Genomic DNA, 23273 nt, shown 5'->3' with positions numbered 1-23273 from the left:
AACAATGCCTTGAGGCAATTTTTATTTATTTATTTATTTACAGTGGATGAAGCATTATTTAAGTTGTCTCTTCTGTATCATGAAATACAAAGTAATAATGAAATTTTCACAAAACACCCAAAATATTCAGAAGTGTTTCAGATGCTTACATTGTACTCTTGGATGAGATCATTCTCATTTTCACCCAGGTAACAGGCCAAGCAATGGATGACGTCTCTTGTCTGGTCAATGCTTTTAGTGTTTTGAAGTGCCAAAAGTGTGAAACTGATCTGAAGGCAGTATTACTTAACTATCCTGAAAGTAATTATAGAAGACATGTTCAGAAAGTACCTACGGTATGGCAGCAATTTTGTTCTTCAAAGTCTGTCCAAGTGCTCCTCCTTTGGAAGAAAATATGCACACATGCTTTGGAGTGTAGTGGTCCAACATCTTCATAAATTGTGGCTCCAGAGGCATAAAGGTAATTCTGCTAACTTATTTATTTATCTGAAAAAATGGAAACAAGCAGGTATATTCAGAATCAGTACACTGTAAACCACCTTATTGTCTTTGATGATGTGTAATGGTTAGGTATCCCTCAATATTGAGGATATAGACTGGGTTTGATGACATTTATATTTCAAACCCATATGACTTTCCTCTGTGGAACACATAAGATGTTAGGCAGACTCACCATTCACTTTCATTGCATCTTTTTTCCAGACAATGAAAGTGAATGATGACTGGGGCTGTCAGTTACTAACATTCTGACTTACATTTTTGTGTTCCACAGAAGAAAGTAAGTCATATAGGTTTGGAGCAACACAAGGGTGAGAAAATATTTCAGAATTTAAGGTCTTGGCCCTGGGTCACATAAATTAACAATTTAGAAACAAGTTAAGATTTGGAAATGCTCATCCAAATACCACAGCCAGGCTAGCTAGATAGGATTAATCTTTTAATTAACATTCTTTAAGTGCAGTCAAAAAAAAAAAAAAAAAAAAAAAAAAAAGTAGCAAGCTACATAACACACTGAAAGGTTAAACAAGCAAAATGACCATGCATATAACCTTAACACAGAAAGCACATAACTGTGATTAGTTAGCTAGGTAAGAGTACAAATCTTGCTTTACATGAAAAAAGAGATTATGAACTGCTCACCTTATATTGTCAATTTATAATAAAAAATATTATGACCATAAATTCTCCACAAAACAACACAGCACACATTTGGATGTCTCTCATTATTTAACACACCTCATTTAACTCACAAGCTCATCAGCTGTTGAACACTACACTGTAAACAATTTCCGTAATTTTAACGGTAAAAGACTGTAAAAATGCTAAAGTACAAAAACGTAATTGGTTAGAGTAGTTACCGTAAAATATACGTTCAATTTTTTAAATATATTTAAAAAGACAATACATGTAGTTTTATGATAAAATGTTGTTTTTTTTAGACATAAAAAGGTTAAAATTTACATTATGTTTAACAAGAGAGTACATGTACTTTTTACGGTAAATTATTGTTCCCAGAATTCCCTGCGTGACCCATCACATTTAATTATATTTTTTGGGAATAGTTATTTCTTCTTATTTTTAATATCAGTTACGTACATTGGGGTGTTCTGTGTTATATTTGATGTAGTTTAGTTAATGTTTACTGCATTATTTTAATTTCACATGTGTTACCCTGATGGTGTTTAGTGTTTGTGTGAGTGAGACTGAGCACTGTCTCTACATGTTTATTGCATTATTTTAATTTCACATGTGTTACCCTGATGGTGTTTAGTGTTTGTGTGAGTGAGACTGAGCACTGTCTCTACATGTTTATTGCATTATTTTAATTTCACATGTGTTACACTGATGTTGTTTAGTGTTTGTGTGAGTGACACTGAGCACTGCCTCTACATGTTTATTGATCATTGCTCTTGGTAAGGCCACTATTGATGAACTTCATGTCATCATGTGCCCTTCTGTAAATACTAAGCTGATTAACACTACATTATAAAGTGAAAAGCAGATTTTTACCATTTCAGAATGTTAATATATTAAGTTTATCATTTAATAAAATAAACAATGGTAGTCTACTGCACTGTAAAATATATCGTAAAAGCAATCGCTTTAAACTGTAAAATGTACAGGTTGTTCTGTAAAGTTGTTTACATTTTTACTGTATTTTTTACATAATTATTCTGGCGACCACAGCTGCCAGCTTGTGTGTGTATGTATGTGTGTGTGTGTGTGTGTGTGTGTGTACGTGTTTTGTTAAAACAATGTTTTTTGTTTTTTTTACAGTGTACCTATTCCGGCCAGTAGGTGGGACTGTTGTCACTCGGCAGGTGTCAACAATCCCTCATCGTTTTTAAAGGGATAGTTCTCCCAAAAATGAAAATTCTCTCATCATATACTCACCCATCCAATCCTTGATGTATGTGTATGACTTACTTTCTTCTGGACACAAACAAAGATTTTTAGAAGAATATTTTAGGTCTGTAGATCTATACAATGCAAGTGAATGGTGACCAGACCTTTCAAGCTCCAAAAAGCAAATAAAGGCAGCATAAAAGTAATCCATAAGACTCCAGTGGTTAAATCCATTTCTTCTGAAGCGATATAATAGGTGTGGGTGAGAAACAGAGCAATATTTGAGTCCTTTTTTATTATAAATCTCCACTTTCACTTTCGCTTTCAATATATTGAATCTGTGAGTTTTTGTTGTTGTAATAATAAAAAATAATAAAATCAAAAGCATTAATACCTATGTCAGATACCATATTTTCCAAGAGATATTTGCTCATATCCTTCCAGAATGATTTAACAAAAACACATTCACAAAAAATGTGTTTGATCATCTCATCTTTGTAACAAAAAGTAAAAAATGTCTCAATTTTGTCAAATATATTTAGAAAGCATACTATTACAGGGATAGCATGTGTCTAATATTTTAAAAGACACCTCTTAAACTTTATTAGTCAGTACATATTAATGGGGCGGAGGCCAAATCAAATTCCAGTTGACCTCATTAATAGCAATCCACTGAAAAGTAGATAGATGCTGGAATATTTTTTCTATTAAGACAATTATAGACTAAAGGAAATTATGGTGTACCAACCAACTTCATATAACAGCTTGTCCTTGCAATGATAAATGTGTCACTTAAAAGCAGAACACTCATAAAGGATGAAAATTAAAGTGAGAATTAGGTTTTCTTTTCTTTTCTTTTCCTTATGTCTGTCTTTACGTGCTGCTCATGTTCAACATGTCTACAAAAACATCTTGCGCCATATGTAACCATGGTATTGTGTGTTACTATAGTTGGCCGCTAGAGGCGCTCATTCACGCGTTTCAGTCAAACATACACAAACATGGCGTCAGGACAGACACGCAAGATGCTGGCGCTCAGTGGCTGTGCCATATATTTGTTATTAACACTCGTTCCTGGCTCGATCTCCTCCACGCTTCGACTTCACCATGACCGGAGATTCATGCTCCCGCAGGACCGGGGTTTCTTTTTAGTGAGTGCACCCAGGGAGCAAGCTGTAAATCGTGTCGTGCGACTGGACAGGGAAGACGCGCATCAACATCGCGTTCGGCGGAATGCTGCTGAAGCACCCGTGCCAAAGGTTTATGGAAGGGTAAGCGAGTTTTAAATGAACTGTACGTGAATTACATGGAGGTAATCAGTTTAAATCATCCTCACTCAGCTTTTGCCTTTTCCTCATATCCAACTGTAGTTGGGTTGCACGCGCAGTCCCTAGAAAGGTAATTGACCTGTTTGTGTCAAGAGGGTTTTTCCCACGCGCCGTCCTCAAGCAAAATTTATTAATTTACCCGTGAAATTAAACGATTTTGGATGTCAGATCGGGAGATATGTATAGTGAGTGTAGAGCGCTCAGGTTTCATCGCTCCGAACAAACAGTCTCACCTTTCTCTTGTACCTGATATCAAACAATGAAGGCTATTTGATAGTCAGGTAAATCTAATTATTTTGGATGTACTGTATACAAAACGTCCTTGGGTATGTCATTTGCTCACATATTAATAAATGCTATGTAAGATTTTATTTATTGTAGAACAGTGAGCTCAACCAACATCATATGTTCTATGACGTAAGACTTCAAACACATTAATAATTTGAAGGTTAAGTTTTCTTTTCTATTATTATTATTATTATTTATTTTTATTTTTTTACCAGAACACACAGTACCGTTTTCTTGTTGCATCTGTTTATTCTGTAATGACGCTGTCTATTGGATGCTCCCACTGGAATAATAATAACCAAACATTCGATGAACATCTATTAATTATTGATTATTTTGTATAATTATATATTATGTTATATATAATCAGTATTGTTTATGTTTCTTACTGAAGTGTTTATCACTAATGTCAGTGTCTTGAGAATCATAGTTGAATTATGTTCCTCAGAAACAGATTATGCCCATGCATGTTCATTTTAAAGGGATAGTTCACCCCAAAATGAAAATTCTCTCATCATTTACTCACCCTCATACCATCCCAGATGTGTATGACTTTCTTTCTTCTGCTGAACACACCTGAATATTTTTAGAAGAATATCTCACCTCTTTTGGTCCATATAATGCAAGTGAATGGTGGACAGAAATCTGAAGGTCTAAAAAGAAGCATAAAAATAATCCATAAAACTCCAGTGATTAAATCCATGTCTTCTGAAGTGATATGACAGTTGCGGGCCTGAAATGGATCAGTCTTTAAGTCCTTTTTTACTATAAATCTCAACTTTCACTTTCAGATGAGAAAGTTAAATTAAACAGGCACCACATGTGACTTTAAGATGTGAAAGTGGAGATTTATAGTAAAAAAGGACTTAAATATTGATCTGTTTCTCACACACACCTATCATTTCACTTCAGAAGACATGGATTTGACCACTGGAGTCCTATGGATTAATTTTATGCTGCCTTTATATGCTTTTTGACCTTCAAAGTTCTGGTCACCATTCACTTGCATTGTATGGACCTAAAGAGCTAAAATATTCTTCTCAAAACCTTGGTATGAGGGTGAATAAATGATATGAGAGAATTTTCATTCTTGGGTGAACTATCCCCTTAAATGTATGACATGATATTTGTTTACTAAGTGGTTGCAGTCTTGTTGTGCAAGCGGTAAGAGGCATATGCAGAGAGGCATAACTGGTTGCACAGTCTTTGCTGGGAAATCTCTCTTCTACATTTCTCTACCTCCTCAAGTGTTTTGCTTGGTAAGTCAGGTATGTAGTAGTGCCTGTTTCTGCTTTTACCTCAGATCCATTATGTCTTTGAGTGGCTTTGGGTCAAACCACTGAATTACCTCTGGATATTAGTCTACATTTACTGGATTGTGGTTGCCAGCATAAATACAGCTTGTGTGGTTTTTGTAAGAGTTGTGTAATCTCCACTGATGAGTTAAAACACACTTATCTACCACAGCATGTGATGTTATGATTCAAGGCGTGAGGTGCTGTGACTCATTTCTAAAGTCAAACTATAGATGGTATGGACCTTGATTAGTTCAGGTTTATCCATATCATACTAAAAACAATGCTCAGATCACATATATCTGAACATTATGATCTTAAATTGTCAGACATGCAGTGATTTATGAAAAAGACTAAGTGTTATATCAGCGATTGGCAAAAAAAATTTTCTTTCCTTGCATTGAGTTATACTGTAATAAACATGTAATACCATCTTAAAACTTATGCAGTTGGAGCAGAAGGCAGCCACTAAGATTAGTGACTTTTCCCCCTTTTCACCCTGTAGTTTGTACAGGAAATCCTCTATGAAGTTTTATTAGTGTCCTGAATAGAGTCCATTTCAGTTGCTACGAGGAGAATTACCCCCTCAGATGATCCAATTAAGATTTCCTATCTGGGCCTCCCTTCCTTACTTGCATCTTTAAGACCTTTTGGTTTATGTTGTTTTTGGCACATACAGGGATACAGTTTTTGGTAAACAGTAACAGACATCAATCCACTCTTTTTGTCTCTTGTTATTGCAAGTAACCTAACTAATTCTCTGCTGTTCCAAGGAAAGGATATATACTGTTTATAAGGGTCTTTGTTTTTGTTTCGTAGACCTGTTGTGTCACAATTACTCGCTAAGTTTGCGGAAATGTTGTGACAGAGTCATTAGCATAAATATGCAGTCCTCTTTCAATGCCAAGCCCCAAGACGAGTAGTTGAAGGCAAATGCCTAGGCTTTTTTCACATGGGAAAAAAACACCATTTGACCATACAATTTATGCAAGTTTTCTTTCAATTTGACACTTTTTTTTTTATTGCTTTTAGAGTCTTGTACTTTCACAATTTCATTGGAAATATTTCACAATGTGACCCGACATTGGCTCTGTTGTTACTCGTGTTAAACAATAATAATTCATAGAAGAATTTCCAAAGATTTTCCTGGAAATTGAATTTGTTTCTTGGATCATGATATTTTCTGTTACCTGATAAGCCATGTTAAGTAGACTGTTGGCAAGCAAATACTATTTTGTGCTAGTAGTTTTAAGCTTGTTTCCAAGCATGTATTGCTGAATGACTACCAAGGATTAGGCTAATATCCAGTGCCCAAACTTTACGTGAGCTTGCATGTATAGTCCCCCCCTTAACTTAAGCAGGATAAAGGCCTTTTCACATTAACCCAAATTTTCATTGTGATGAAGAAATTAATTAGAAACAATGGATTCCCTTTACATGGGAAGCAAACATTCACGTGCCAATCAAGCACGTTTTATTTTGTAAATCACATGCATTTAAAAAAAAAAAAATAAACTTGCATGCATTGTCTTCATAATGCATTTCATATTGCTGCATCTTTGCCTTTTTTATCACTTTTTAATAAACAACTTTAAGGATCTTAAGTGTTTTTTTCACCAAATATTAATAATACACTGCCTGGCCAAAAAAAAGTTGCCGTTTGGATTTAAATAGGCAGATACTTAAGAGCCTATGATTGGATCATTATTGCAGTGATTAATATTTTTCAGCTGGCAACAATTATTTTAACCCTAAATGTTTCATTGTGTAGCTTCTCATTTCTTAAACAACCATGTCGGAAGACGTATCCCTTGGTCGTGAAAAAGATGTTACTGTGTTTCAGAAGGGGCAAATTATTGGCCTGCATCAAGCAAAGAAAACAACTAGGAGATTGCTGAAATCACTGGAATTGGGTTAAGAACTGTCCAACACATTATTTTTTTAAACATTTTTTTATTAAATATTTATTTGGAATGCCCAATTCCCAATGCGCTCTTAAGTCCTTGTGGCAGCATAGTGACTCGTCTCAATCCGGGTGGCGGAGGACGAATCTCAGTTGCCTCCGCGTCTGAGACTGTCAGTCCATGCATCTTATCACATGGATCGTTGAGCACGTTACCATGGAGACATAGCGCGTGGAGGCTTCACGCTATTCTCCACTGCAGCCACGTACAACTCACCATGCGCCCCACCAAGAACCACATTACACCAGGTTACACCATGTGACTCTACCCTCCCTAGCAACCGGGCCAATTTGGTTGCTTAGGAGACCTGGCTGGATTCACTCAGCACATCCTGGATTTGAACTTGTGATTCCAGGGGTGGTAGTCAGTGTCTTTACTCGCTGAGCTACCCAGGCCCCTGTCCAACGCATTATTAAAACTTGGAAGGATAGTGGTGAACCGTCAGCTTCACGGAAGGAATGTGGTCAGAAACAAATCTTGAATGACTGTGATTGAAGATCACTATAACGCTTGAAGTCACATCGTAAAAAAATTGACAGTAGAACTCACGGCAATGATTAATAGTGAAAGTAAGATCATTTCCACTTACACAATGTGACGAGAACTTACAGGATTGGGACTAAACTGCTGTGCGACCACTAGAAAGCCACTTGTTAGTGAGGCTAATCGGAAAAGACGACTTCAATTTGCTAGGGAGCACAAAGATTGGACTGCGGAGCAATGAAAAGGGTCTTGTGGTCTGATGAGTCCAGATTTACCCTATTTCAAAGCGATGGGCGCGTCGGGTAAGAAGGGAAGCACATGAAGCGATGCACCCGTCATGCATAGTGTCCACTGTACAAACCTCTGGAGGCAGTGTTATGATATGGGGTTGCTTCAGTTTGTCAGGTCTAGGCTCAGCAACGTTATGCGGCAATAAAATGAAGTCAGCTGACTACCTGAATGTAATGACCCGGTTATCCCATCAATTGATTTTTTCTTCCCTGATGGCACGGGCATATTCCAGGACGAATGTCTTAACAGTGATTAAGAGTTAGCATGGTAAAACCCTCTGCAAGAAGTTTAGTCTCTTTAATGCTTTAGGTTTAGCCTTTTTGTGTGCTGTTGTTACAGCCATCACAGCGCTGCATCAGCAATACATTTCAAGACGATCATTGCCGGACATTAAATCCTCTGCTGTGACTTATGTTCCCGTATTTGTGAGGTGTTGTGAAGTGATTAAAATCTTTTGCTGATTCTGTCTGACAATACTTAAATAAATAGTTGCTGTAAAAAAGGTTTAAACTGGTTGATGTTGTGAACTAGATGTGTAGCCACAATATTATCTAGCAGTTCTGCACTTATGAATGGCAGCGAGGACTGACCTAAAGCACTCTGGTTACATTGATGTGCGCCATTCTGCGTCCAGGATGCGCATAAGCAGTTTTGTGCTGCTCTGTATTGCAGCCTTTCTTATTTCTTACTTTTCTTACTTTGGTAGTTTTGTGCAATAAGATGTTATAGTTATTTAGCCTATTTTTTTGTTGTCTATCTGTTAGTCTCCATGTTGAAGTGCTGCACTTGGCATCCGTATATCCCTCTGAAACGCATCTGATCGGGGTCACGTGAACATAATGGAGCCTAATTATACATTTGTATCCTTAACACAGACTTGTCGTTCAAACAACTGACCGACAAGTCGATTATGAAAACTGATAGTTTTGCACATCCCTTAATAGACCTTTCATGTCCATTGCAATGAAACAACTTTATCAATAAATAAAATATTATATTTAATAATTAGTTATCTATTATATCTATTCCGCATAATTTTTTTCAGTCCAGCAGAAAATGAAGCTTGAATAAATAACATGAATATGTTTAACATATTGCATTGTTTTGGTTCTTGTTTTGAATTTAGCCTTCCATTGGATACTAGAAACCTTTTTGGTGACTTATTATAATTTGCATTATATATACAGTATATATGTACAGCTCTGGAAAAAATTAAGAAACCACTGCAAAATTATCAGTTTCTCTGGATTTACTATTTTATAGGTATGTGTTTGAGTAAAATGAACATTTTTGTTTTATTCTGTAAACTACTGACAACATTTCTCCCAAATTCCAAATAAGAAATATTGTAATTTAGAGCATTTATTTGCAGAAAATGGCAGCTGGTCAAAATAACAAAAAGATGCAGTGTTTTCAGCCTCGAATAATGCAAAGAAAACAAGTTCATATTCATTTTTAAACCACAAAATAAAAACGAATATTTTAACTTAGAGTTCAGAAATCAATATTTGGTGGAATAACCCTGATTTTCAATCACAGCTTTCATGCGTCTTGGCTTGCTCTCTACCAGTCTTTCACATTGCTGTTGGGTGACTTTATGCCACTCCTGGTGCAAAATCTGTACATTATTCCAAATATATATATATACATATACAGTTGAATTCAGAAGTTTACATACACCTTAGCCAAATACATTTAAACTCAGTTTTTCACAATTCCTGACATAGGACCACTAATTTATTTTAAGAATGTGAAATGTCAGAATAATAGTAGAGAGAATGAATTATTTCAGCTTTTATTTCTTTCATCACATTCCCAGTGGGTCAGAAGTTTACATACACTTTTGTTTAACTTGGGTCAAATGTTTTGGGTAGCCTTCAACAAGCTTCTCACAATAAGTTGCTGGAATGGAACTGAGTCAGGTTTGTATGCCTCCTTGCTCGCACATGCTTTTTCAGTTCTGCCCACAAATTTTCTGTTGGATTGAGGTCAGGGCTTTGTGATAGCCACTCCAATACCTTGACTTTGTTGTCCTTAAGCCAATTTGCCACAACTTTGGAGGTTTGCTTGGGGTCATTGTCCATTTGGAAGACCCATTTGTGACCAAGCTTGAACTTCCTGGTTGATGTCTTGAGATGTTGCTTCAATATATCCACATAACTTTCCTTCCTCATGATGTCATCTATTTTGTGAAGAGCACCAGTCCCTCCTGCAGCAAAGCACCCCCACAACATAATGCTGCCACCCCCATGCTTCACGGTTGGGATGGTGTTCTTCCGCTTGCAAGCCTCACCCTTTTTCCTCCAAACATAACGAAGGTCATTATGGCCAATCAGTTCAAATTTAGTTTCATCAGACCAGAGGACATTTCTCAAAAAAGTAAGATCTTTGTCCCCATGTGCACTTGCAAACTGTTTTGGAGCAGTGGCTTCTTCCTTGTTGAGCAGCCTTTCAGGTTATGTCGATATAGGACTCATTTTACTGTGGATATAGATACTTGTCTACCTGTTTCCTCCAGCATCTTCACAAGGTCCTTTGCTGTTGTTCTGGGACTGATTTGCACTTTTTACACCAAACTACATTCATCTCTAGGAGACAGAATGAGTCTCCTTCCTGAGCGGTATGATGGCTGTGTGGTCCCATAGTGTTTATACTTGTGTGCTATTGTTTGTACAGATGAATGTGGTACCTTCATGCATTTGGAAATTGCTCCCAAGGATGAAGCAGACCTTTGGAGTACCTACGTTTTTTTCTGAGGTCTTGGCTGATTTCTTCTGATTTTCCCATGATGTCAAGCAAAGAGGCACTGAGTTTGAAGGTAGGCCTTAAAATACATCCACAGGTACACCTCCAGTTGACCCAATTAGCCAATCAGAAGCTAAATTAGGCTTGACATCATTTTTTGGAATTTTCCAAGCGGCTTAAATGCACAGTTAACTTAGTGTATGTAAACTTCTGACCCACTGGAATTGTGATATAATCAATTATGAGTGAAAATATCTGTCTGTAAACAATTGTTGGAAAGATTTCTCATGTCATGCACAAAGTAGATGTCCTAAATGACTTGCCAAAACTATAGTTTGCTAATATGAAATCTGTGGAGTGGTTAAAAAATGAGTTTTAATTACTTCAACCTAAGTGAATGTAAACTTCTGGCTTCATATATATATATTAGAATCAGAACGTTCCAAATGCAGAAGATAATTAATTCTGTTAGTGTAACATTTGGTCTCAGCAGCCTCACAGGCTCAGGAATTTAGTTTATTTTTTTTGTAGCAAGAAAAGGAGTGATTAATTTAAAGTTTAAAAACTCTGGGGAAGAATAGTATTGGTCATGAGACAAGGGGGTGTGAATGTTTACAATAATTCCAGGGATTTTTACTAGAACTTGTCTAAACAGCATGCATGTTTAGTTTTAGTTTTCCTGAAGTTGCTCACTCTTGATTTCAAGGTGTAACCAAATCAGCCCAGATGAGATACACTATATTGCCAAAAGTGTTCGCTCATCTGTCTTTAGACGCATATGAACTTAAGTGGCATCCCATTCTTAATCCATGGGGTTTAATATGACGTCGGCCCACCCTTTGCAGCTATAACAGCTTCAACTCTTCCGGGAAGTCTTTCCACAAGGTTTAGGAGTGTGTTTATGGGAATTTTTGACCATTCTTCCAGAAGCGCATTTGTGAGGTCTGACACTGATGTTGGACGAGAAGGCCTGGCTCGCAGTCTTCGCTCTAATTCATCCCAAAGGTGCTCTATCGGGTTGAGGTCAGGACTCTGTGCAGGCCAGTCAAGTTCTTCCACACCAAACTCGCTCATCCATGTCTTTATGGACCTTGCTTTGTGCACTGGTGCGCAGTCATGTTGGAACAGGAAGGGGCCATCCCCAAACTTTCCCACAAAGTTGGGAGCATGGAATTGTCCAAAATCTCTTGGTATGCTGAAGCATTCAGAGTTCCTTTCACTGGAACTAAGGGGCCAAGCCCAGCTCCTGAAAAACAACCCCACACCATAATCCCCCCTCCACCAAACTTCACAGTTGGCACAATGCAGTCAGACAAGTACCGTTCTCCTGGCAACCGCCAAACCCAGACTCGTCCATCAGATTGTCAGATGGAGAAGCTTGATTCATCACTCCAGAGAACGTGTCTCCACTGCTCTAGAGTCCAGTGGCGGCATGCTTTACACCACTGCATCCGACGCTTTGCATTGCACTTGGTGATGTATGGCTTGTATGCAGCTGCTCGGCCATGGAAACCCATTCCATGAAGCACTGTTCTTGAGCTAATCTGAAGGCCACATGAACTTTGGAGGTCTGTAGCGATTGACTCTGCAGAAAGTTGGCGACCTCTGCGCACTATGCGCCTCAGCATCCGCTGACCCTGCTGTCATTTTACGTGGCCTATTGGGATTGGGAATGACGAGTTGCTGTCATTCCCAATCGCTTCCACTTTGTTATAATACCACTGACAGTTGACTGTGGAATATTTAGTAGCGAGGAAATTTCACAACTGGACTTGTTGCACAGGTGGCATCCTATCACAGTACCACGCTGGAATTCACTGAGCTCCTGAGAGCGGCCCATTCTTTCACAAATGTTTGTAGAAGCAGTCTGCATGCCTAGGTGCTTCATTTTATACACCTGTGGCCATGGAAGTGATTGGAACACCTGAATTCAATTATTTGGATGGGTGAGCGAATACTTTTGGCAATATAGTATATCATCTTTAAAACTCCCTCATGACACAATTTCATGATAGAACAAAGTTAAAATTATTGTTCAACCCAATATAAATGTTTTAGCCAATGACTGAATTGAGATATTATTTATTAATGTTTTGTAAAGTTAATATCAGAGGATTCAAAAACATTAAAACGTTTTTAAAACAGTAAAAATTGTTTTAGTATGTTCAATTGTTTCAGTATGTTCATTATGTATGAATGGATGTTTCTGTTATGTTCATCTGTGTAATGCAAGGTCTGTAGCTCTAGCCCTGTAGCCCCATATAGTACATATCTATATTGCAGTAATGAAACAGGCTTTAAACTGTACATTAGGGCTTTAACCAGATAATGACTCCTCGGTTTTCCTTTGGTTATGGCCATATTAATATTAAATGTGTGGCTTACCCATATTTTATTCATGGTGAAACATATATGGTTGGTTGCCAGAAGTGAACTGGTAGCTTGCAGGCAAAAAGATCTTTTGGTCCAAAATGTTACTGCTGCAGAGATGATGTCATTGTTTCAAGCAGTGAAATGCTTGCTGTGATGGGCGAAGGTGCTTAAGTGCCTACTTCACTACACTAACACTCTTTCTTTCTGCCTGTCTCCCTTCTTTGTCTCTGCTGAATTATACATAGAAACAGAAAAAAAATTAAATGCTTTCATTTTCGCTGTCTCTCATTTCTCTTTGCTTTTCAACAAGACAAGTGTGAAGGAACGTGAAACTATTCGCACAATCTTATATAGTCAATGCAGTCAAGATATTGCTGTGTCAGTATAAATGAGGGCTCTGTTAGATTAGTAGAATGTCCATTTGCAGGATAGCTTGAAGTTTCAGACAGCCCTTTAACTCTCTTCTAAAGGCCTTTGCACACTTGAGGCGACGCATGCTTCTTCTTTCGGCTGCTCCCGTTAGGGGTCGCCACAGCGGACCATCCGTGATCCGCATATTTGACTTGGCACAGGTTATTTTATGCCGGATGCCCTTCCTGATGCAACCCCCAGTGGCTGGGGGACCCACACAAACACAGGGAGAATATGCAAAGTCCACACAGAAAGGTCCAGTTGAGCCGGAACTCGAACCCGGGATCTTGTTGCTGTGAGGCGACAGTGCTAACCACTGAGCCACTATAAAGCCCGATAGTGCGACACAAATGGCCCTTTCAAATTAAAAGCAAGGCGAATGATTTCCATTAGCACAATTACGCCTTTACAATAGGTGGCGCTAATCAACAAGCAATTTTACCCCAGTATGGTAGGTTGCACACACATACTGTATATACTTGTGTTATGTACATTTGTTTAAAATCACTGTGTAATACACACACAAAATGAATGTTAAAACAAATGTCAATTGGAACAATACTGATTATTATTGCCTTGTACATCTACTTGTATTTTACATTTGCTCCAAACCCTGCATGTTATAAATTAAAGGTGACGACATCTAGACACTCCAAGAGTCTTTATAAATCACACCATAAAACACAAATTTCAACCAACATCACCAATTTTTTGGTGTACAAAGGCACTTTGATACAAAGACATTTATACAGAGTGCACAGCAATAGTATTAATATTATTAATATTTGGCGAAGAAAAACACTTAAGATCACTAAAGCTGTTTATTAAAAAAAGTGATTCAAAAGCAAAGATGCCACAATATACAGCATGTTAAAGATATAAGAGAACTTACGTACAGTTGAAGTTAGAAGTTTACATACACTTAGGCTGAAGTCATTAAAACAAATTTTTTAACCACTCCACAGTGTAACAAGGGGTGAAATAGGCAAGGAGGAGGCGGGAACCGGCTGAACAGTCAAAGTAATGTTTAATGAAAACGTAAAAAGACAAAAACATAAAAACACATGGCAGCTGCGTGTGGCTCTCTCTCTCCTGAACTGCCGCATCCGGCTCGGCTTTATCCCTCTATTGGCTGATTAGCCCGATTGGGGGCCGGCCGTGCGCACTCAAGGCCTAGCCACGCCTTCCTCCTCGTCACACACAGATTTCATATTAGCAAACTATCGTTTTGGCAAGTCGTTTTGGACATCAACTTTGTGCATGACACAAGTAATTTTTCCAAAAAAAATTTTACAGACAGATTTTTTCACTTTTAATTGACTATATCACAATTCCAGTTGGTCAGACGTTTATATACACTAAGTTAACTGTGCAGCTTGGAAAATTCCAGAAAATGTCAAGCCTTTAGGCAATTAGCCAGTTAGCTTCTGATAGGCTAATTGGAGTCAATTGGAGGTGTACCTGTGGGTGTACAGTTGTGCTCAAAAGTTTGCATACCCTTGGAGAATTGGTAATATATGTACCATTTTTAAAGAAAACATGAGTGAGCAGGCAAAACACATTTCTTTTATTTTTTATGGGATTCATATTCAACTATAGGTTATAACAATCATAAAACAAAACATGGCAACAACCGCTGATCAAAAGTCTGCATACCCTTGTTCTTAATACTGTGTATTGCCCCCTTTAGCATCAATGACAGTGTGCAGTCTTTTGTAATAGTTGTCTATGAGGCCCCAAATTCTTGCAGGTGGTATAGCTGCCCATTTGTCTTGGAAAATTGCCTCCAGGTCACGCAAAGCCTTTGGTCGTCTTGCATGAACCGCACGTTTTAGATCTTCCCAGAGTGGCTCGATGATATTAAGGTCAGGAGACTGTGATGGCCACTCCAGAACCTTCACCTTTTTCTGCTGTAACCACTGGAGGGTCAACTTGGCCTTGTGCTTAGGGTCATTGTCGTGCTGGAAAGTCCAAGAGCGTCCCAAGCGCAGCTTTCATGCAGAAAAATGCAAATTGTCTGCCAGTATTTTCTGATAACATGCTGCATTCATCTTGCCATCAATTTTCACAAGATTCCCCGTGCCTTAAGGGCTCACACACCCCCAAAACATCAGTGAGACACCACCATGCTTCACAGTGGGGATGGTATTCTTTCACTATAGGCCTTGTTGACCCCTCTCCAAACATAGCGCTTATGGTTGTGACCATAAAGCTCTATTTTGGTCTCGTCACTCCAAATTACAGTGTGCCAGAAGCTGTGAGGCTTGTCAAGGTGTTGTCGGGCATATTGTAACCTGGCTTTTTTGTGGCATTAGTGCAGTAAAGGCTTCTTTCTAGCAACTTGACCATGCAGCTCAGTATCGTTGTATTGTGCTTTTTCCAGAGCAGCCTGTATTTCTCCTGAGGTTACCTGTGGGTTTTTCTTTGTATCCCGAACAATTCTTCTGGCAGTTGTGGCTGAAATCTTTCTTGGTCTACCTGACCTTGGCTTGGTATCAAGAGATCCCTGAATTTTCCACTTCTTAATAAGTGATTGAACTGTACTGACTGGTAATTTCAAGGCTTTGGATATCTTTTTATATCCTTTTCCATCTTTATAAAGTTCCATTACCTTGTTACGCAGGTCTTTTAACAGTTCTTTTCTGCTCCCCATGGCTCAGTATCTAGCCTGCTCAGTGCATCCACGTGAGACCTAACAAACTCATTGACTATTTATACACAGACACTAATTGCAATTTAAAAAGCCACAGGTATGGGAAATTAAACTTTAATTGCCATTTAAACCTGTGTGTTTCACCTTGTGTGTCTGTAATAAGGCCAAACATTCAAGGGTATGTAAACTTTTGATCAGGGCCATTTGGGTGATTTCTGTTACCATTATGATTTAAAAAGGAGCCAAACAACTATGTGATAATAAATGGCTTCATATGATCACTATCCTTAAATAAAAGACAGTTTTTTTTGCATGATCAGTCATATTTTCAAAATCAATGCCAAAATTTTACAGTTTCTGCCAGGGTATGCAAACTCTGAGCACAAATCTAGTTTAAGGCCTACCTTCAAACTCAGTGCCTCTTTGCTTGACATCATGGGAAAATCAAAAGAAATCAGCCAAATCCTCAGAAAAAAAAATTGTGGACCTCCACAAGTCTGGTTCATCCAATTTCCAAATGCCTGAAGATAGCATGTTCATCTGTACAAACAATAGTACGCAAGTATAAACACCATGGGACCACGCAGCCATCGTACCGCTCAGGAGGGAGACTCATTCTGTCTCCTAGAGATGAACGTAGTTTGGTGCAAAAAGTGCAAATCAATCCCAGAACAACAGCAAAGGACCTTGTGAAGATACTGGAGGAAACGGGTAGACAAGTATCTATATCCACAGTAAAACAATCCTGTATTGACATAACCTCAAAGGCTGATCAGCAAGGAAGAAGCCACTGCTCCAAAACAGTTTGCAAGTGCACATGGGGACAAAGATCTTACTTTTTTGAGAAATGTCCTCTGGTCTGATGAAACAAAAAATTTAACTGTTTGGCCATAATGACCATTGTTATGTATGGAGGAAAAAAGGTGAGGCTTGCAAGCCGAAAAAACACCATCCCAACCGTGAAGCATGGGGGTGGCAGCATCATATTGTGGGGGTGCTTTGCTGCAGGAGGGACTGGTGCACTTCACAAAATAGATGTTATCATGAGGAAGGAAAATTATGTGGATATATTGAAGTAACATCTCAAGACATTAGCCAGGAAGTTAAAGCTCAGTCGCAAATGGGTCTTCCAAATGGACAATGACCCCAAGCATACCTCCAAAGTTGTGGCAAAATGGCTTAAGGACAACAAAGTCAAGGTATTGGAGTGGCCATCACAAAGCCCTGACCTCAATCCAATAGAAATTTGTGGACAGAACTGAAAAAGCATGTGCGAGCAAGGAGGCATACAAACCTGACACTGTTACACCAGTTCTGTCTGGAGGAATGGGCCAAATATCAGCAACTTATTGTGAGAAGCTTGTGGAAGGCTACCCAAAATGTTTGACCCAAGTTAAACAAAAGTGTATGTAAACTTCTGACCCACTGGGAATGTGATGAAAGAAATAAAATCTGAAATAAATAATTCTCACATTCTTAAAATAGTGATCCTAACTGGCCTAAGAGAGGGAATATTTTCTCTGTTTAAATTTTAGGAATTGTGAAAAACTGAATTTAAATGTGTTTGGCTAAGGTGTATGTAAACTTCTGACTTCAACTGTAAGATTTAATGCCAAAGCAAAAAATGCAGCAATATGGAATACATTATGATGACAATCCACGTAAGATCAGAGTTTTTAGTTTTTAAAGGGTATGCAAGGTGGTGATGCAGCAATATAATTTATATTGTTAAGAGAACCCATATGAGAAGAAAAATGTTTCAGTTTTACGGCATTTGATGCAAATAAAATTCATGTCCTCACTGCTGGTTCAGGATTTCTTCTTTGAGTTATTCTCGCATTTAATGTCGTAAGTTAAAACAGCTTTCTGTGCTTTAGCAGTTAGCACCACCAATTGCGCTGGTTTTGGTAAATGCAGTGGCTCCTGACACGTGATCCAAAACTAATATTTTATTGGTCAGGGCATTTCATCGCCGGGCAAAGAAACAAAAATCTACACTCTTACTGTAAAAAGAAAACCTCGCTTTGTTGGCACGCAAATGTTTCCTCCAGGTGTAAATGGCTCAATAGGAATCCATTGTTTCTATTCAAAATGTTAATATCGGTGAGAAATTGCAGCGAGAAATAGCAGTGAAAATTCAATTTTGGAGTGGAAAGGCCTTAAGAGTCTGGCTTCTTGCACTAAGAGTTTGGCAGGGTAAGATGGATCAGGTTGCAACCATTTGCTCTGTCACAGTGTTTGTTGGCACAGTTGTGGGAAAATCTCTGGTACACATCCTATTAGATGGTGAGGATGTGGATTTGTTTTAGTGACTAATCAGCTGTAGTTGACAGTCAACAAAAACATTTGATGTAGCATTTGAAGTACAACTTAAAAGCCCTCCTCTCTATGCTAAAGAGATAATTGGAGATTGTATCAGTCACTTTGTGCTCTTTTGAAGAAATATCAAAACTTGTCAGATAAGTAAACTGCTGTCTTAGTTGATATCATAGTATCTTAATAATTAACAGTGAGTACGTTTGGTCACACTTTTTCAATCAAAATTTCAAACATTTTCACCTCAAACCTTAGTCATCAAAGTGCTAGTAAAGTAGTAAAGAACAGAATTTAACTTGCGTGGTATACTAAAATTAAAGTTACTTCTATTTTGAGTAGAATTTAAAATGCACTTGTAAAGTTTAGTACAAAAAATCTAAGAAAAACCAAGTCATTGTTACACTGCTACATGTTCACATCTAACACACTTCCTTAAGCTATTTAGATGAATTGTTCACTCAAAAAGGATAATTCTCTCATCTTTTACTCACACTTGTGCTGTCTCAAACTCGTAAAACGTTCTTTTTTCTGCAGAACACAAACAAATTTATTTTGAAGGAGATATAATGTGAATATACTGTATATATCAATACAGTGCATGTCAACTGGACACGTATGTTCGCTCTGCGCTTCGTGAAGTGGAATCGAGCTTCAAATTATGATCATGCCAAGGAGAGTCAAGATGTAAAAATGTATAGAGAAAAAGGAGTTACATTTTGGTTTATCACTTAAAATCGATCAAATCTTTTCAGAAGACATGGATTAAACCACATGTGTCATATGGATTACCTTTATGCTGCCTTTGTTTCCTTTTTTGAGCTTGGAAATGTTGGACCCTATTGACTTGCATTGTATATCTATGTATATCCAATATATCTATATTCACATCGGATCTCCAGCAAAATATAATTGTTTGTGTTCCACAGAAGAAAAAATGCCATACTCTTTGGGAAAACTATGGATTATACAGCTATCAAGTTTAATGAATAGAGTGAAAGCAAACTTAGTGTTTTAAGGCTATATTTAAAATCACTACAGTAAGTTTTCTTAATGGCTCTGTCAGTCTCCTTAAGTCTGTAGTAAGTCTGTAGGTCTGCACGCTGCTTGCCAAACATGCCTAAAAGGCAGGGAGATTTACTGCCGTGTCATGGTGAATTAAAATATGACTATTCAAGATGAGGTAGTTTGAGGCAGAGTCACTGTTCATTCTGTCAAAACAACAAACAACTTATCCAAACCAATATCAATACTTTCTTTTTTACTGAGCCCATGACATACTGAAATATTTTCTTTATAACTAACTAAAACACACACACACATTGGTTTTGCTATACTTGTGAGGACCCTCCAGAGACATAATTATTTTTATACTGTACAAACTATATATTGTATCCCCTAACCCTACCCCTAAACCTAACCCTCACAGAAACCTTTTTGCATTTTTACATTTTCAAAAAAACATCATTTAATATGCCATTTCCCTTGTGAGGACCACCCAAAAGGTCCTCACAATCAAAAATGTCCTCACAGAACAGGTTGATTCATGTAACTACATGAATGTCGTCTCCTCATCCATCAAAAAATGTACATTCCTAGAGTTAGCCATGATACTATCACCTTGTTTTTGTTGCGTTTGACTTCCGGGTTAAATACACGTTGTGTGTGCATTCGGAGCATGCACACAACGCTGAGAATAATTGAATACATGCTGGACGAAGCCGAGCTACAGTCACATTATCTATGTTTAAAGTGCATGTAAACGTACTGAATGATTGTTTTCAAACAGGTTTCCTGAACACTCCAGATCCCGGACCATCCCATCATTGGTTGAGCCAGTCAGGCTGGTCAGGTGCTTAAACAAACAGCGTTGTTTTGATGGCGCCAAAGGGCCACTTTTTTTTTTTTTTTTTTTCAGGGGAAATCAACCTACAAATGGCTTTCTTATAGTTGTTTGTGCACTTTAAATTAGGATAGGAAAAGTATTTTAACCTAGAACAAATTACATCACATTTACATCTGTAATGTGGTATTTACCTTTCAAGCCCTGAGTAGTTGACCATGCTAATGTTGAGCAAGTAAACATATTGATTGCTAGTGAACCACAGCAGTCTTCTTTTGACAAAGACAAAAAGAGGTGTTTGAGTTTGTTGTTACATTACAAAGACAATGTTCTGCATGATCTCTTTTATTTCTGACAGAACATTTAAAAGAAGAACTGAGGATCCCATGGTTCTCCTGCAGAAGTTTGAATTAAAGATGAGATGAGCTGTTAGTGTGTGGGAGGGGGTGGACATGAAGAGATTACACGCATTCCTTGTTCTGCAGATCAGATTGGGACACTGCATCCCATAGTTTTGGTTTTCATGCCGCTGTGGTCTAGCTCAGCTCGATTTTGCTGTCTGTGTGTGTGATTTTGTCTTGTTTTCATGTAGAATGTTGTTAGTCTGTTGGCATTGATACACACACGTTTCCACCACATGCTACAGGGAATGTCAAATATAAATTCATTTTAGTTAATAATAGTAATTCAATATGACTGGTGGGAGATGCAGAAACTGTTAAATAAGCTTCAAGCCAATCCTGATACACTGTTATGTCATTTAAAATTGATTTGTTCTGTGTAGAGCTATATTCTTGACAGACAATGGCAGAATATATACATCAAACTAAACTGACAGTCAGTCAACTGTATTTAGAGAGAGGTGCTTATCATATTGTTTTGCATTTGCAGGCCAACCTGAATGACTCTCATAATCAGATGGTCGTCCACTGGGCCGGGGAGAAGAGTGATGTTATAGTAGCGTTAGCAAGAGACAGTGTTGGTGCCACAGACCCCAAGACCAGCTCTGTGAGTATAAAGTTTTTGTGTTGAGTATTGACTTCTTTTGACTATTTTTTTGCCCCGTTTATCCTAGATTGTTTCATCTGGAATGTCTACCACAATCCATGTTTCCCACAGTCATGGAAAACCTGGAAATATCAGGAAATATAATTAAAATTAGCATGATCTTAAAGTCATTTAAATTTTTATAGTGATTTTTTTTTTTATGTGCAGCTCTAAAGTATTTAATCAGCCAGAAATAGGTATTTGTGCATGCTATCTCTATCTAGGTCTATCTTTTAAATTATATTTAAAAACCCATATGCAGTAATTAAGAATGTCTGGAAAAGTCATGGAAAAGTATTGGAAATTAAAATGGTGTTCAAAAGTGTGAATCTTTATACTGAATAGTGCAGAATCTAACACAGCCATTCAGAAGTTTGGAAACACTATGACATTTTATTTGTTTTGAATAAGATACTAATGTGCCATTCATGGCTTTTATATATTAGCTTAAAATTCCCTTATTTGGACGGTAAAATGCGATTGGAATGCACAATAAATGCACAATAATCGCGGTTATCTCATAATGATTTTTCAATAATCGCAACAGGCCTATCTAGTATATCCCATAGTGAGATACCAAATGAATGTTAGAAAGAGAACGTAAGGTTAGTCACGTAACCCATTTTTTTGGAAAAATTGAAGTGAGGAATCTCACATCACTGCCATTCCTGCAGTCCACACATAGAAGAGATTTGTGGTGAATAAGGCAGCTGCAGGTAGCTGTGGTTTATATTGGGGAGGTGGGCCTCCTTGATTGCTGCAGCGATTGGTCTGTCAATTTTTTTTTGACAGACCTAGGGCTCTATTTTCATATGTCCACGAAGTTTTACTGTGCGTTATGTCTTGTCCTATTTTCGTGAGATCACTTATTCTAAGCGCAGTTTTTGTGCCAGCACAAATGCAAGTGGCGGTGAGTGTGAGTGTTTGCGCTACTGTGGATGTAATGTATGGTATTAAAGTGGCGCAAAGTGCAATTTGCTATTTTCCTAAGAAATTGTTTCAAGACGTTTCAAAAGCACATTTTATCTCAGCGCAAAGTCCAAACTCAGTTCCTGCATTGTCAGTAGTGGGCGACTGATATATCGGCATCGCATCGGCTGATAAATTTTTCCGTTTCCCCGATTTGTTTCTTGAGGGCGCTGAAAATCACCTGCTTGCATGTGAAGCAACTGAGACATGTAAACGACCAGTCACAGTTTGTTTTGTTGTTACGTGCCATCATGTTACTACAATAATAGATAATGTGTGTGCAACACAGTCTTATTTAAACGGTCCACAGATCAGAGCCACAGCAGATGTGTTTGAGCTCATAATGTTAAAGTGCTTGCCTGTTTCATTCTCCCTCTCTCAACAGTACCCTGTAACTTTTAAGTGTCTTGTCTAATGATATAAAGTCAATTATCAATAAAATGTATATCATATACTATCTGCAAATATGCGAATATCTCGTTTAAACAGATGTAATAAATAAACCTCACAAAACTTTAGCAGATCCAGCATCCTGTGCAGCGCTCATTTATCTACCTCTAAAGCATTTATTCTAACAGTCTCTCTTCAGCAGTTCCCTGTAAATTTTAACTTTATTTTCTAAGGATAAAAGGCAAATATCAATAAAATTTCTATTATATACCGTCTGCAAATATGCAGATACTGTATCTCAATTGAACAGATGTAATTCACAAACCTCACGAAAATCCAGCGTTTTCTTCCTGTCGAATGCTCATCTAATATCTTCCTCTGAAGTGCATATGGAGTGGTGGTGGTGTAGTGGGCTAAAGCACTGAACTGGTAAGCAAAAGGTTGTTGGTTCAATCCCCACAGCCACCACCATTGTGTCCTTGAGTAAGGCACTTAACTCCAGGTTGTTCCAGGGGGATTGTCCCTGTAATAAGG

General features: G+C 37.9%; 1 protein-coding gene across 2 annotated transcripts in view; it reads left to right on the top strand.

Moving 5' to 3' along the window:
* Positions 1-3347: 3347 nt before the first annotated feature.
* Positions 3348-23273, top strand: part of LOC127421778 (sortilin-related receptor-like) — a 99036-nt gene continuing 79110 nt past the window's right edge. The window contains exons 1-2 of one of the 2 annotated variants that reach the window (XM_051664911.1): positions 3348-3617; positions 21225-21341. In XM_051664911.1, the coding sequence (XP_051520871.1) occupies positions 3348-3617; positions 21225-21341 (387 nt within the window). The remainder of the gene's footprint in view (positions 3618-21224; positions 21342-23273) is intronic. The other variant, XM_051664912.1, reaches the window with a different exon arrangement.

The sequence above is a fragment of the Myxocyprinus asiaticus genome, chromosome 31, assembly GCF_019703515.2.
Source record: "Myxocyprinus asiaticus isolate MX2 ecotype Aquarium Trade chromosome 31, UBuf_Myxa_2, whole genome shotgun sequence".
Lineage (NCBI taxonomy): Eukaryota > Metazoa > Chordata > Actinopteri > Cypriniformes > Catostomidae > Myxocyprinus > Myxocyprinus asiaticus.
The sequence above is the reverse complement of the archived record's forward strand: the minus strand, read 5'-3'. Positions and strand labels throughout refer to the sequence as shown.